General features: G+C 38.9%; 1 protein-coding gene across 1 annotated transcript in view; it reads left to right on the forward strand.

Moving 5' to 3' along the window:
- Nucleotides 1-17,201, forward strand: part of LOC145670651 (dynein axonemal heavy chain 1-like) — a gene marked incomplete at its 3' end in the record, with an annotated part of 1,762,390 nt that overhangs the window by 713,286 nt on the left and 1,031,903 nt on the right. The window contains 1 exon segment of the mRNA XM_081739441.1: nucleotides 3,379-3,697. Within this exon segment, the coding sequence (XP_081595567.1) occupies nucleotides 3,379-3,697 (319 nt within the window).

A 17,201-nucleotide genomic window follows, 5' to 3' on the forward strand; every position in this document is an offset into this window, starting at 1 on the left:
CTGTAAAACAATTTATCATGGATTATTCTTTCAGGCCATTTCAATAACTCTGCTGGGGAACGCTGGGCACTATGCTAAATCTCTGTAGTTTTGTGGACCTTTTGCTAAAGCAAATTAGATTTTGTCACATTAATATATTTTGTTCGAGGAAACGTAGATATGGAAGATACTGCATAGCCACTTTGGACAGTTGCAGTACTTGAGAGGTATGCAGTTGCCATATACAACAAATGTTTCTTGTAACCACATATTCTCAGATACCAAGCCATGAACTTGAATGACAAATACTCTATTTGGCAGCTATTTCACAGATATGTCCACAATGATTAACTTTCACCCTTTCTAACTCATACGTTACATGTTACTCGTGTTCATTATTTGTATATAATAAACTTTGGATATTTCGTAATCCATACACTAAACCAGTCTCCTTCTAACGCAATTTTCAAAAATTGGGTTTTGGCCAGCTTTTTGCTCATCCTGAACCATTGTGCAGTGGCATACATTATACTAAGAGTGACACACGTACACCTAGCAGTGATACGCATATTCGTAAGAGTAACGTACTCTTTTTTTTTCCTTATGACTGCCCCTCCTATTAATACAAGTGCATTGTTGCCAAATTAACAATTTGAAAGGAGTCAGAAAAATTTAAGCGGGGAATTATATTTTGGAGGATTGAACAAATAAATCAATCTAATTTATAATTATTCTGTATAATAGGGTTTGATTGTTGGATCAGGGTGTAGCATCCCTTACAACATCGAGGATATATATAAGACGTGGATCTAATGCTTTACGAGAGGTACAAAACACATGAGCTCCCGTCGGAAATCGAATACGCATCTACCGTGCCAAAGATTCTATATAATAAAAAAATAGACATAATATCAGCTTTTGAGGCTTTTTGTTTCTCGCTAATGTTTTAAATTCTTTTCTAATTGTACAGCTTTAATTGTCAGTGGATTAAACAAGTGTTTCATATGTAAAGTTGAGAAAAATAATGAAACGATCGTTGTAATGAAAACTGCATTGTAATAGAAATACGATGCTAAAACCGTAAAATAGTTGATGATACAACAATATGGAATTTTGTTTTAATCATCATAAATCTGGATTACGGATTGACTACAATGAATGTAAGTACATCACGTGCATAAACGAGAAATAGAATTAAAATATTCACTTAATTGCGTCGTAGGAGGTCTGTATTATCATCAAAACCCTATCCAACTGACAAGAGATAAAATATATATATATCTCGAATTATAGGTCTAAATTCCGATAATCCTTGCACCGAAATTTCCTCTTGTTCTTTATAATTGCCTCGTGACAAATTCATCGTGGAAACGTTGTAGAGAGGCTTTGGTTTCTGGAAAGAGCAGATAAGAGCTTCAAGTGGATCTCGTGATGTTCATGGGAGACGATGGTGAGCTTCGGGTGGATAATTTGGAAGGTATTTTGAAACCAAGGTCGAGAGATTTCACAATTTAGGGATTTTCTCTTCAACTCGTTAACAGGAAGGGAGATTCATCATCAATGTTATAAGTATTCTTCCATCAACTTAACTCCATCTCACTTTTAGAAAAAGACAAAAATAGAGGTAACATTCAATGTGGTGTCGTGCACCGTAACAGTGCCACTAAGATGTTTTGCTTTAGTATTCAGTGGCGCCCACAGGGGCACGGGGGGTCTATCGGATTCAGACCTCCTCCACCAAAAAAAACTTCCTAACTCGTTCTAACACGTTCTCAATAAAATTATATTTATTTGACAGAGTAATGATTGATGTAGCATGAAAATTTGATCTTACACTTCATCTGTACTCTTTCTCTTATAAAAGCAATCTAGTTCTAGCATTTTGTCTGAAAATATAGGTGGAAGTATTTTACAATTATTTACCGTCTTTTCGGGTGCAGAATAATACCTGTTCAATGCTACATAGACATAGTGGTTTAAAGTATTGGTCCCCTTTCCCCAAAGCTTGGACAACCCAACAAAAATTTGTGGGCGCACGAGTACTGGTAGAATAGTACAATCAGTGCCGGATTTTTGTATAAGTTAAACAAGCTATAGCGTTAGGGCCCCACTCGCTTGCGGGCCCAATAAATTTTAAAGAAAAATGGTTTGTAATGTAATTTCCAAACAACAAGACAAAGCAAATAAGATAAAACGCACATACAACGTGTTGTTTTGTATTGTTATGTATTAGGCTTTTATGAAGCAAGTAATAGGGTTCTATTTTTTAGTCCCACTTGTAATGAGGCCCCTGTTATCTAGCACCGCTTATAGTGGAGCCCCCGTTTCCCAATCCTATCTATAATGGGCCCTTGTTTCCATTTAGATATCCACTCGGTCCATATATTAGCATATAGCATATATTCAAAACTTAAAAAAACGGCTTTTCGTTTTTTGTTTTTGTGTTGCTTTTTTCGCTGTTCTTAGTTATTTTTGTTATATACGTATATATATATATTTCGCCATTTGTTCCATTTTCTCTATGTTAGTGTCTTATTTTGTCGAACATATACTTGACCTACATGACCTTGTCTGTTAAATATTTTACGTAGGCTAATCATCAGTATTTATGAAGTGAATATAACAGCAAGACAGAAAAAAACGAAACACGTCTGTGTAGTGGGAGAAGTGACGATTAGATTGAGCAAGTTTGAAGGCAACGACGTCAAGAATGTGACCTTGGCAACCGTTCAAGCACACGTCGTTTCAGTTTCGCATAAGGCAACATGGAAGTGACACGCGAAGAACAGTACGGAAATTCTGTTCATCATCTTGCAAAGATGAACGTTTTTTTGTACGCCATCCTCCATATAGCCCTGATTTAGCCCCTTGTGATTTCTTTCTTTTTCCAACTTTGAAGAAACGGCGTTTCGCATATTCAGGGGCAGTGGTTAAAGCTGCGGAGGCGATTTTAAAGGATCTATCCAAAAATAGCTTCCAGCATGTCTTTGATGACCATTAAGAACGTTAAGACAAGTGCGTTGCATGTAATGGGGACTATTTTGAAAAAGACCATCAACATTTGGAGGATTAGTATAAGTAATTATGTTTTATATTAATTTACGATCCTTCTTTATTGATCACCCCTCGTAATTCTTTTAATTTTGATTATTTTAATGTGTCTTATGTGTCTTCCATCGGCCTTATCGTGACGAGGCCAAATATCCTTCCATACCAATTAATCTGTAATCAATCAATCAATTTTAAAATTTCAGTATAGCACTTATTACCATGGCATTGATTAGTAATGGATGAATTTTGCACTTACCCAGAAACTTCCAAGCTCTTTTTCCTATTCTTGTCAACGTCAACACAATTTATATCCAAACCAATACTAATTATATCTGTCTCTCCCTGCAGGACTGACGGCATTTTGTCCACTTTAGTTCGTTCAGGAATAGCTGCTATGGACAAGAAGCTGCGTTGGTACGTCTTTGATGGCCCCGTGGATGCTGTGTGGATAGAGAACATGAACACTGTACTAGATGACAACAAGAAACTTTGCCTCAGCAGTGGAGAGGTGATGCAATTGATAGATACGATGACAATGATGTTTGAGGTAGCAGATCTCGCGGTCGCTTCACCTGCTACGGTCTCCCGATGCGGAATGGTGTACATGGAACCGAGCATCCTTGGGATACAGCCCTTTCTTAATTGCTGGTGTCAGAGACTTCCACCGGTAAGTGTTGGTAGTGTACCCTTCAGTTATATCTGTAAGACCACAATTATTTTATTTGAATCACTCTGTTTTGGGTCTCACTTGACTCAAAATCGAACACTTTCACCTTACTCATTTCTGTTTAGTGCATAGCGCTAACTAGCCGCATTTCAAAAAATGTATTCTTCCAGTGAATGTTCGGTACATTGTTGTAGAATGTCCAGAATACTCAGGATCAGAGATCAGAAAATGTTCAGGGCTAGCTAAAAATCTTGATCAGGTTTAAGGGGATACTGCAGTTTCTATTGGTTCTAGTCACACTTTCATCCGTGAGGTTGGAACAATCACCTATTTACTTCTAGGTTTATATTTAATTATTTATTTTTTTAACCTTGTGACATTCCATTCGAATTTTATTTTGTTTTTTTCTTTTGTTTTAGTGTGTACTTCCTGACGCATTTGTACTTGAACACTACTATTTAAAGTTTTTATTTTCAATATATAATGCATAGAGCATGTTCATATTTGGTCTTATCGTAACGGCGACATGTAACTGCTGCTGATGCCCCCACTAAACAGCCACCAAGTAATCAATCAATCTTTTAGGTGAGATAATACACTGTAAAAAAATCGTTGTGTTATTTCAACGACATGCCTACGTGTTAACACGATTGTGTTAAAATATAACACATACAGGTGGTTAGAACAACTCACTCTCCATTTGGAGTTGTGTGTCAAATGCCGGTAGTTAAAATGACAAACAGCCTGTGTGTTAAATTAACACAAGTGTAGAATCTTCGGTGTTGTCTTCTGCGCGATTGCCAAATATATTGGGCATAATCACGAAGGTTTATGTACTGAAGCTACAGACAAATACAGTAGAAAAAATACTTAAACAAATCCAGGTATTCACAAAAGTTCAACATGCAAACCGCGCGATGTATTCTCAATTGTTTTACATAATGTTTCTGAAGAAATACGTCAACAGCGAGAAACATCATATTACTGTGTCACTTCTACACTACAGTAGAGCTCACCAGTAAACACCGCAGACTTTTTTAAAAATGGCGCAAAACAAGTAAAAACACGATTAAGAGGCAAATATACTATAAGGATATAGGTAAGAGTGTGACCGTCTGCCCGGCCACAAAACTATGTTTTTGGACGACCAGTGTATTTCTTTTAATTTTTATTCATGCAACGAAATTATTATTTTACTCATAGAAACGAACAGCTATTTTTCCTTTTGGTGAGATCTTCAATTCTCTCTGTGTATGCAGGTGTTCTTCCTATAGCCATGGAAAGAATTTATCGATTTAGACTGCTACACTTTTTTAACTACTCTTTCCAAGCTTCTTTCTCACGGGATCAAATCAAATGTTGCCAGTGTTCTTTATTATAACATCGACCCATTGGCACTGCGTATGAATGCAGAGAACATTAACATTTTTTTTATTATTAGATAGAGTGCATTGTTAACCCTAAGTGTTCGAAACGGGTTGTTCCCAAGAGTCAGTAGAAGCAGAGAGTTAGCAAAAGAGGTTCGTTATAAGAAGAACTGATAGCAAGAAGTCATAGTATGAAGAACTTTGTGGTGTTATATTAATATATAGGATGTGAAGAAAAAGGACAAACAGATACCTTCGGGATATGTAGCGTCCTTTTGGAGTCAAGATACTTCGCTGACCAGCGTTTTTCCAACATTTCCCCTTTCCCTTATCATTGTTAAAAAGTGAAACACATATATCCATACTCAATAAATAGGAATTTACCTAAGTAAATATCATCGTCTTCATTCATGTGTGTGTGAATTCCTGCGAGCAGACAGACGACTTGCCAGTTGCGTATACGTATGCGTGTGCATACGCAAAAGTAAGTATAATACAACCTGAGTCTCAAAAGCACCAACGTGGCTCATGTCAAATCACTTGTTACATTTCAATATTATCAATCAGCGCCCAAACAGAGTATGAGCCTGGACCAGAATTGTTATCAGCTGTTTTCTTAGGGAGTTCTTCGGGTGCCAGCACCCAAGTTAAACGGTAGGTAGCAAGAGTTTCCTATTATTCTTGAACAAGTTGATGGTAAAGGTTGTGTTTCGAACCATCAAGAAATACTTCTAAATAAATGTTGGGGAGGACGACAAAAAGTTTATAAAGATTTTCTAAATGAAGTGTTCTGTAGTTTACTATTCTTATTTTAAAATTACAATCTTCGGTAAGCGTAAACATGCACACAAGCTTTTTCAACACATGGTTACATCAATACCGCACACGGAGTTATTTCAACACCGAAATAGGTGTCGTAGTAACACAGATGTGGAGTCGGAATAACACCAGAAACGGTGTTAATCTGGTGGTCTGTCCTTGAATTTACACAGGAAGTGTTGAATTAACACCAAAACGGTGTTACTTATACGGCTCTGATCTTAAATTATGACACAGATTGTGTGTTGAAATTAGAAAATGTTGAAATAACACAGAGGCTGTGTTATATTGATACTTGTCATGATGTAATATTAACACTCTACACACTGTATTACTTTTTTTCTTGTTGGTGCAACACCGCCACGAGTAACAGTCAACACGTTTCCCCATACTACCGACACTGACATGGTGTCAAATCAACATCGAAAATACTAACACAGATCCGAATTTAACACCGCTCAACACCGATTGTTTGTTAAAAACGTAACACACCCACTGTGTTAAACGCCAACACCATGGGGTTTGTGTTGAATTAACATCGCATAGTGGTAGTCACGCTGGAACCACTGTCCTGTGTTAAAACTGAGTTGTATTAACGTAACCATTTTACTGTGTATGATGAGAAACGGCTTTAACTGTGAAAATTGATTTTGCATGGTGATCTGAAGACCCGGGTAACTACACTAGATTTTCCTCACTGTGTTGGTCTGGAGCTCACGTTAACAGTAGATTCCATCCTTCATAACCTGGGTGTTGTACAACAATGCAAAACATGAAAATACAAATTGAACTGAATGAAGAGTTTGGATATAACAAAAAGAATGCAACACGTGCTGGTGTTTCCTTTACTTAGATACTTAAAGTAACACGCCGTTTTCTGCCATCCTCTGATTATCTTCCGGCTGACAAACCTATCTGGGGCTACGGTGCCTCTGTAGTTGGTAATATGGCTTAGTCAAGCAGTATGAGAAGCAGGTTGTTGACCATGAGGTGGAACCCATCTGAATTGCGAATCCATCTAAAGAGCATTGTTGTTGTATTGTGTTTGTATTTGTTGTCGAAATGTCTCTGTTTGCATCTCTGACATACGTTATTTAGAACTTAAAATGAGGATAAATTAGAAAACCGTTAAGTGGAGACAGTTGAAGCTGCGGCGAACTTCAAATCAAAAGTGGTGAACACTCATCTCTGATTCGAGGAGCCTGTTGTTTGATTCCAGGACATTTAAGTTCCTTTTAGACAATATCATATCCATGGATTTTCTCAGGATTCTCCCGTTTCCTCCCACATTCTCATTCCATCAATTCTTCCATAATCATCAGCATTATTAATCATCCATACTCTTAACTTTACAAGGTATAAACGTGGAACATTAAATTAAAGTTTTCATCTTTTTAAATCTACGTGTATACCTGTCAGTCTCCTCTGGTCAAATGTATCATCCATTGTGTTCTTGCTCGTTGTAATGTTTTGAGTGGTATAGCCAGCGGCATATTATCGATTTTGTTTCGGGAGAGGGGCTCTCCTAACTTTACTCCTGGAAATATGAAAATTCTGCAATGTATTTCATTTACTTTAAAATAGTAAATAAAATTTCGTGGGGCCTTACGCTCGGAAGCCCTCTGAAATACGTCACTGGATATAGCGTTTTATGTATTCATGTATTTGGTTGATATTTAAAAAGAATTATGTGCTTGAGTCTATATTCTCTTGAAATATATTTCAAACTGATGTCCATATGAACGCTATCACAGTACGAAAATAAGTTTGACTCCTAAGCTAACTACAGGTCTAAACTCAAGATTTTGCTGTATTCATTATGTTGAAATCTCTCAGCGTTCTTAATGATTTCGTTTTCATTTTGAATAAAAGGACTAGCTTTGTGTCACTGAAGGATATGTTAAGAAGATCTTAAGACGTCAATTGCCTTTTGTGAGAAATATTTTCGTATAATAATTTATCTTTCTGTGTTTTAAACATAAAGGGTACCTTAGCTCCAGGTATTTTCCTAGTTTCTCTCTAATTGGATCGACGAACTAACAAAGTGTTAGGTCCTGGAAGTTTTGACAAACAACAACATTCTTCTCCTTAGCAAACTACTTCAATTCACGGAGTTCGTCAAGATACTTGAAACCATGACAACAGTTTGCATTTTTATCAAGGTTTTGCTCCGTCAATAAATTAAAGCAATTTCCTCAACAATAACTCTTATCTTCAAGACGATGAAGAAAGGTACACGTACCTATGGTTTAATTGTCTCAGTATCCTCTCTTTTTTTTTCTAAATGAACACAATTTTAAAATACAGGGTTTTCAAAAACAATGACCTGATTTTAATAGTCCATATTTACACAGTAAAAAATGCTTGTGTTAATTCAACTCAATTTTAACCCAGGGCAGTGGTTCTAGCGTGACTACCACTATGCGGTGTTAGTTCAACACATACCCCGCGGTGTTGGCGTTTAACACAGGGGGTGTGTTACATCTTTGTAAACAAGTACAAAAAATGTACTTCAGTGGCGAGGGGGGCACAAACCACCAACCTTTCAATTACTAGCCACGTGCTCTTCCGACTTGGCCACGGAGGTGATGAAGAAAACGTCGCTTGTAGAGGGATAAATTGTTGAGGTCTTTTGAATTTGGCTAATCAGAGTGCTCCTTTAAGCCGCGTATATTCGACGATAACCGTTCGCGATAAGATAAAATCTGCTCGCCATGTAGACCTAATTTTATAGCAAAATGACGACTGTCTATTTACTTTGTTTTATAGTTCCTCCATATTCACTTTCATATGAGCGGCGACAGTTGCCATCTAACAAAGTTGATGCGTTTGTTGCTTCTAGTACACAATCGCTTAGAAAAAGAGGCAATAAATGCATCAAATGTGGGAGATGAAATTTTGCGTATACCTGGATTTGTTTAAGTATTTCTTTCTACTGTGTTTGTCTGTAGCTTCAATTCATAAGCCTTTATAATTAGATGCTCAACATTTTTGGCAATCACGAGAAAACAACACCGAAGATTCTACACTTGTGTTAATTTAACACACAGGCTGTGTGTCATTCCAACTACCGGCATTTGACACACAACTCTAAATTGATAGTGAGTTGTTCTGACCACTTATTTGTGTTATATTTTAACACAATCGTGTTAACACACAGGCATGTCGTTGAAATAACACAACGATTTTTTAGAGTGTGTTGATAAAAACATACTACAAAAATGAAATAAATTGCAAAATGCTCGCAAAATCTTCAAGATTTAGCTATGCTATTACAAATGATTTATGTGTTCATTACCTGCAGCACGAACAACATAGTTTGCCGAATTGTTTCCACCATTTTATTGGAAGTGCAAAGCCAACCTGGACGCTTACCTTTGCACAAATATCCTGTCTCTTTAAATTGGAGATACCAACGACGAATGTTTTTGGGTGCAGGCGGATCAATGCCAAAACGCTGACGAAAAACACGCTGGGCTGAAACCACTGACTCACTCTTTGCAACCTGCAGCACACAAATTGTCTTCAGTTGAGCGGGCGCCATCTTACTTCTGACTGACTGCAAACTAAGAATACACATTGGCCGACACCTAACGGCGATTTTCTGAAACTCTATGCCACGCTCATTCAAATAACACTCCTTTCCTTGCTGGAACGTCCCATGTTCCGTAATGATTACCGTCCAAAATAAGGCCATTCTCTTCAAAACACGGTGTATATTCTGAGTTTCACTATCAAATAAAATCTTTCAGTTTTACGTTTCTAGATTATGCCGTGTAAGTTAAAGAAGACGGTGATAAGAATGAATCAAATGGTGGAAACAAGAACATGAGAGGAAATGGAAAACCCCGAGAAAACGCAAGCACATAGTATTTATTCACCACAAAGCGTACTTGGCGCGAGCTGCGAATGAACCAAGGACTACACATACCAGGGGGAACGTTCCATCACTCAGCGTCTGCTGAAATTAGAATCCTTGTAATATAAAGTTCATTTAAATACGGAAAATATATTTTTGTATGTTGGAACATAAATAAATTTGAAACGACCAAGTGTTTAAAATAGTTGTTTACAATAACGAATTTAAAACAACATTTTTGTGGCAAGAAAATAATTTACTATAAAAAGTAAAAAACTACCAGTCAAACTCACTCTCCGTTTGTCAAGTGACTAGCGCCCGTCATTGTAACGCAGGGTCCTAGGTTCAATTACCGTACTTACAGCATTGAGATTTGATTGTATTTTTGTAGTTCTAATTCCATCTCAAACTTACTGATAAGCAAATAGAACCAGGCCATCGAAAACACACACTATTCTACTGACCTTAGTGTTAGCAACTGGCACACGTCATTATGTACTGGTCTTTGAGAGGAAGTGATCTTGGCGCGTTTGCGTATCGTGCACTCTCATCTTAAGTGTTTGCACATAGTACGTTTTATTAATTGTCCGAAGTGTGAATAATGTATCGTCCCAGTAAGTGTTCGGTATGTTTTTGTGGAATATCCTGAATCCTCAAACCTCACATAACATTTAGAACTACCTTGTAAACTTAATCCAGGTTTGAAATGACCGTGTTTTTATGACATATTCCCGAATTTATTCTAGTAATTAAAATAGTAAATATTTTCTAAAGATTTCTGATTTTAGGTTTTAGATATTGTTCCCATTGTATATTCTACTTACATCAGCTCTATTGTATTAATTATTCTCTTAGCTCTTTCACGACATTCCGATTATTTCCTTCTCAACTCTATTCCTTTTCCAATTTATTCTGCTATGTATTACTAGTATTGCTATATGGTAACCAAGAAAGTTATGTCGCTTTTTCACCCACCACCTTCGAACATCGATATGTCACCTAATATATTCTTGGAATATCAAAAATAGTCCCCATCAGCATCGATGATCTTCTACCAACGATCTGGAAGCCTATGGATTCCCTCGCGAGCCGTGAAGGCGAAGAAGGTATCAAGTGCAATTTTGCACCTCTACTAGGGGTTTGAACTGGCGTCCTCTAAGGTGATTTTCCAAGAAATGAAACAGGTGATAATCGGACAGTGCAATGTCCGAGGAGTATGGCGGATGCAATAGTGGAGGAATATGGCGGATTCCGATCCAAGGAATGGAATGGTGTCCCGGGTCATCCTAGCCACGAGGGGCTTAGCGTTGTCCTGTATCAGGAGGACCCCTTGCATTCATGCTCTGACCAGTTGGTAGCAGTTCCCGATGCAGGATGCTGCGAACAGTGCACCAAACACACAGGAGGATCTTCTTCTGGTGCAGTGCTGGTTTCGAGCTGTTTTGGAACCACCATGCTACTTTAATCTCAATAAGGTAGGTTCGGTGTATGGATTTTCGTTTTGGAATACAGGACGCAAAAGTTCACCAATCATAACTCAGGAACTCTAAGCCTGCACAATAATATTTCTCACACGTTTTATAGTTATGTGCAGTTCAGGGGATGCTAACCAGTAATGACAGTGCCGTAGAGCTTCGTGTAGGACCCACTTCTCATCACATCTCAACGTCCTGTCCAGAAATGGCTCCTTCCTCAGACAAGACAGCAAAGAAACACAGATGTCAGCTGCGTTGCCTTCTGGCCCGGAGTCAAATCATGTGGGTCTCATAGACACATTTTGTAGTGCTTCCCAAGTTGATGGAGGTGCTGCCGAATGATTTCTTCACTCACACTGAATTGTAGTCCTAGTTCCTCACATGTCTGACCACTGTTCGCCTCAATTGCTGCCTGAAGATCTTGATTTTGTACATGTGTTGCTCTTCCCGCATGTAGTGCATTTTCGAGTGTTTTGTCACCGTCCCTAAACTTGTTAAACCACCGCTGCACTGTCTGCGTAATCACGACACCCTCTCCAAAATCCTGACATATCTTCCGCCCCGCTGCAGCAGCGTTTGACCCCGGTTTGAACTCGTAGAGCATACACGCCCTTATGACGCTTTGTGGAGGTCCTATGTTCACTCTGTCCTTACGCAAGTTTCCGGTGTAACTGAACTGTCACAACTAGGGAGTATGTTGGATATACCCACACCGAGAACTGACCTTCGTCTTATCTCCATTCGCTTTTAACTCACGGTATGAGGGCCAATGAAACAGATCTCCAGAAAAAGCGACAGAATTCCCTTAGTTACCTCTATATTTGTGGCCTATTCTTTTTTATATTGCAATGTTCTGTTTGGTGGAGTCTTTAAATGACGAAACCCTTCACGTTTGGTTATAGAAAGAATTGTGTTATACATAGGTAAAAATGTTAACAAAGTTCTTGTAAGTCTTTTCTCTAGATGTTTTCAGTGTTCAATAAGTTTGATGATCCTCGCCAAACATCGTGCCCTCGTAATAGGATAAATGTTCTAGCTCACAGCGGCCTCAGACGGGGATCAGCATTACTACATAGTTCGTGCCAGCCTCAGAAGTAAGAGTTAGAATTAATTTATTTCGCTTATAGCTGTCTCAGGAGAGAGGTTCTAAAGGAAAGCTCCGTAGCTCATAGCAGCCTCAGAAGATAGGTTCAAGGGAATTTCCGTAGCTCATAGCAGCTCAGGAGTTAGTATTATAAGGAATCTGCATAGCCCATGGCAGTCTCGAGAGAAGGTTTGGGTGGGTGAGCGATCACCTTTGAACTGATAATTTCCCAAAGATGTTATAAAATTGAGGATCTGCCTATACAACAAAATCGCAAAGCCATACGTCACAGTTTCGCCACTCCCACTCTGCCCCGTCCGCGGCAATACGATCGCAATGTTTTGAGCCAATATTTATAGCGGGAACGAGAGCAACCAATGAGAATCTATTGTTGTGCCGATGCTCGGTTGTTTTTCTTTTCTTTTTTTTTTTTGGCTTCATTGAGGTACTAGGGTAAAGATACATATGGATCCTCTATTTTATAACATCTTTGTAATTTTCTCGTCGTCTTTTATAGGCATCTTCCAGGAGGGAGAACCTACGAAGGGATAGTAGGTTTTCTTCGTAATTTTCCATATTTTCTTCATTTCTCCCTGGTGGTATAGTCTCCTTCCGTCGTCTGTTATTGTTTGTTTATGATTGTAAAAGCATGTATTTGTAATGAGAACATGTGACTTGCAATGTGTGTATATATAGATCCTTACAATATATATATTTTATATTTTGTTTTTGATTCTTTGATCCTTTCCACATTTCCTACTTGAACGTTGGTTTATTAATCTCTCACTTAACGAATTTCTAGTAGAACTTTGCTTTCTTAAGCGCTTTTATTTTGAATGATTAATGTACAGCATCTATTGGTCATTGGCGAATCATGACATTATCAAATAGTTTCTCTGCTGACGTAATCATTAAACTATAACAATAAATCAATCAATCGAGATATTTGTTGTTTCGTCGTGCTTATATTTGATTTATATCTTTGTTAACCATTGTAGACATCGCATTGTTGATCATAATAATAATTTGGCAGTGTTTTGACAAGACCATGCGTTGGCTATTGGTCTTTTCATGGCGCAGATACAGCCTTCACCACCTTCGTTCAAACAGCCCCAATGAATCAGTGTCAGATTGTGCAGATTCTTTTCCGTACTACAGAACCTCTTTTTTGTCTCTTATAAGCTGTAAGCTGTGCATTTATTTTCGTTTCTGGGATAGCAGACGCGTCTGAACTATTTATGTCATAATTGTGGTAAGCGTTTTTTTTTTTTTGATATAACACAAAGTAGTAAGAAAATTGGATGTTCAACGAAACTAGAAACCACAGTACATCGAAAATTTATAGATTTTGGAACTGTTCAACGTCTAAACAATTTTGGGATCAATTTCCTCTCTGAAAATTAGGTGCAACCTTTCATTTAAGTTAATTAGTCGAGTCAAAATATGGTTGGACCTGGGCAAAATTGCAACCTTTAGTTTTACACCTGTATTTTGTTTAGGTACCTCACCTGATGAAAATATCCGAAACCCGACAAAATTGGACCACGGGAACACCCCCAAAAAAGGTTTCAAAATGGCGGACCATGGTTTTTCGAAAAAATCGTATACCTTTACGTTGGCGGCTCTAGTAGCACTCCTAATTGACACAGAGATATAAATGATACCTCGTTGGAACACTCATAGACCACAAACTCCAACGAAGTGACTTTTGTACCCATCATGCCCAACCCGTAGAAGAAGAAGAAGAAGAAGAAGAAAGTCGATTCTTTGTTTTTTAATTGATATTTCTTGGAACCTGGCAACACTGTACGTCCTCATACGCCGGCAGAAAAATTTCTACGCATAGACCAGACATTTGTAACAATAATATAAAAAAATGAAGGACGTAGGTTCAACAGTAAGGGAGATAAAAATTCGGAACCGCGGACCAAGGAGGGTCACTGTATATTTTTTACTGTGGTCTAACTTCTGTTTCTTAGATCTAGCATCCTCCCTAATTGACATGAAGCATAACACGTTGGAAACCTTATAGAACCACCTTTCCAACGACGTATCGTTTGTGCCCCCTGTGCCCAACCTGTAGAAAAAGAAGAAGAAGAAGAAGAAACCTTTAAAAATCGGGAAAATCCTCACTTTTACCTTTCTTGGGCTCTGGCAACCCTGATAATCGCTCTCCCCCCGAAAAAAGTCTTGTTTCTTTCTTTAAATCAAAGGTCGCTTTAATATAAGTACTATACATAAAACAAAAATATTCTTAAGCAAAAGAATGGGAATAACGAAATACTTTGGGAGGCAAATTACACATCTACATCGTCATTGCCTACGCTAACACTGTCCTCACCATATTCATTTAAACAGTTAATACATTCAGTTTCTTGGCATACACCACAAGCAATAGCAAATAGAAGGTCATACCATAATACAGTGCGTTTTATAGAAACATAACACCTATATATAAAGCAAAAGAATGGGAAGACGAAAGACTTTGGGAGGCAAATTACACATCTATATCGTCATCGCCTACGCTAACACCGTCCTCGGTCCTCACCATATTCATTTAAACAGTTAAAACATTCAGTTTCTTGGCACACACCACAAGCAATAGTATATGGAAGGGCATGCTTTCTGCAAGTACAATACCTTCTTACACACCCGGTAGCACAGTTGCAATGATCAATGGTGAGCAAATTCCATACCCATCAAACACGATGGTTGATGTACCATATTTACGAACCGTATACTCAGCAAATGATGCAGCGATATTGTCGTACGAACTGCCTTTACACCATGGTAGTCTATGTAACTAAGATCCTCCGTCTAAGACATAGAGAATATTGTCTGGCTCCGTTTCCTCAAACTGTGCGATCTGCTGCTTGCTGAACTCTAGTATCGCATGGGCCAGTGGGGCTTTGTCTGCCTTACGCATCATGCTGGGTGACTCAAATAAAGCTGGTGGGTAGGCACATAATTCATGCGCTAAGGTCTCCTCTAAAGATGTGCTGCCTGCATTAGCGACAACTAACAGTCTTTGAAACAAAAGATTCGAATCGACGGAGATATCGCTGCTGATTTTATCACTACTCGGGGATGCTAGAGTTTTGACTTTATCTGCACGTTTCCACTTCACAGTGAACAGGTCTTTGCCAGATAGTTTCTTCGCAAGCTCTTCTCCAACTGAAAATAAATTAGGAATCCGCTGTAACGCCAGTGGCAATGTTTCTCAACGATTTGTCTCCGTCAAGTGGTGAAATCGGCTGCAAGAATGCGACGTATGTCACTGATATCACGTGACATTCTTGACGTTTCGGCTTCTTTATGTTGTTCGCTAGTGACATATGCTGTATGAGTAAGAGTTTGCATCGCCAGATTGTACTCGGAGCATTCTGGCATTGAGAGCACCCACAAAGATCGTTGCATCTCCGACATTCCACTCCCTAGGGTTAGACCTCCAGTGGATTTTAGCGACCTCAGCAGGACCTGCTCTATGACAAGATCAGAGGACAACCCAGCTCAATAATGGTTGCTTCTTCTAATAACTCCGAACCCATTTTGAAAGCTTTCGTGAACTGTTGGATTAACCGATGGCAGCGTTAACATTGTTTGCAGGTACAAGCACGTCGACTTCAAATAATTGAAGTGTCCTGCTGCAGCGAATATGGGAATGCACTCTGCTATAGCATCAAGGTGATCCTCTCAGCTTCCTGTTCGGTCTGCTGCCACAAATTGCCTTGCTGTAGTCAACATGCGCTGGTATACATGCCACAACTGACTTGTTTTTGATGTGTTAATAAGTTCTGACTTTCGTGCTTCTATTTTTTCTCGGGCTTCTTCAAGACGAGGTGAAGAACTAGCTCCAGTTACAGTAATCGCACCCGACATCAGACTCTGGTAGAGAGAGTAAGCAACGTTGATAGTTCTGTGTGTTCTGTTATCGGTCTCCAGAATAACATTCTCCACAAGCAATGCACTTAATGCGAGGTCAACCATCATGTGCGCACGGAAGGCTCTTGCTACGCACTTGCCACTTAACATATGTACAACCGAATTTTCTCCATAAACCTCATGCAAGATTTCACGTAAACCTGAACCATCCATCAGGGAACCAATTGCTCCTAGAAGGTTCATCAGAGTATGAAATGAGCCCAACAGGAGAACCGTGTCCTTAATACTGGTGCTATGTGCTCTGTCATCCAGGATACGTGAAGCTTTCCAAAACAGTGGTTGGTCTAAGGTGATGATTGGTGTGACTTTGTATTTTCTCGCAAGATTATTCAGGTACACTAAAGTGGAATAGATGCATGACATATCAGATGGATGGAGGTCAATAATCGGTAAGCAAAGAACAGTGGATTTCCCTGAATGATGAAGAGATGGATCTGCGTGAATGCCCTGCATCATTCCTGACCAGTTTGGTGTGCGTGACGGAAAGTGCCAGGAAAGTTTCCACAAAATATCCAGGGAGCTTTCGTTCGGTGATGGTGCTGTTACCAGTTAACATTTGACCTTTTCAAGAATAGTCCGGCTTCAGTGTATTCGTAAATGGGAACACTGGCAAGGGACTTCACATCAGCATCAGAGATGGGCTTCCGAAGAATGGTTAGACTGGTAGTAGTGGATGGAGTAATGGCCGCCAACATTTCCATACCATGGAATGTGCCTAAACCACACAGCGTTTGGAGATTATGGTCTGCATTATCCGCTGCAAAGAGGAGAGTCTGGTCTGCTGGCATTTCGATCACACGATTACCAAATGCACTTGCAGCACAGCAGTGAGGAACCGCTGTACTTCCGCGTATGAAGAGCAAAATCCCAGGTGATGCAGCGTATCAAGTGTTTCGATCGATAGTGGTGGTGCAGCTGCACAGCAACACCTAACTGCAGAGGAGCTAATATAGCTCTT

The sequence above is a fragment of the Thermobia domestica genome, chromosome 14 (assembly GCF_964235325.1).
Source record: "Thermobia domestica chromosome 14, izTheDome1.hap1.1, whole genome shotgun sequence".
NCBI classification, from domain to species: Eukaryota; Metazoa; Arthropoda; class Insecta; order Zygentoma; family Lepismatidae; genus Thermobia; species Thermobia domestica.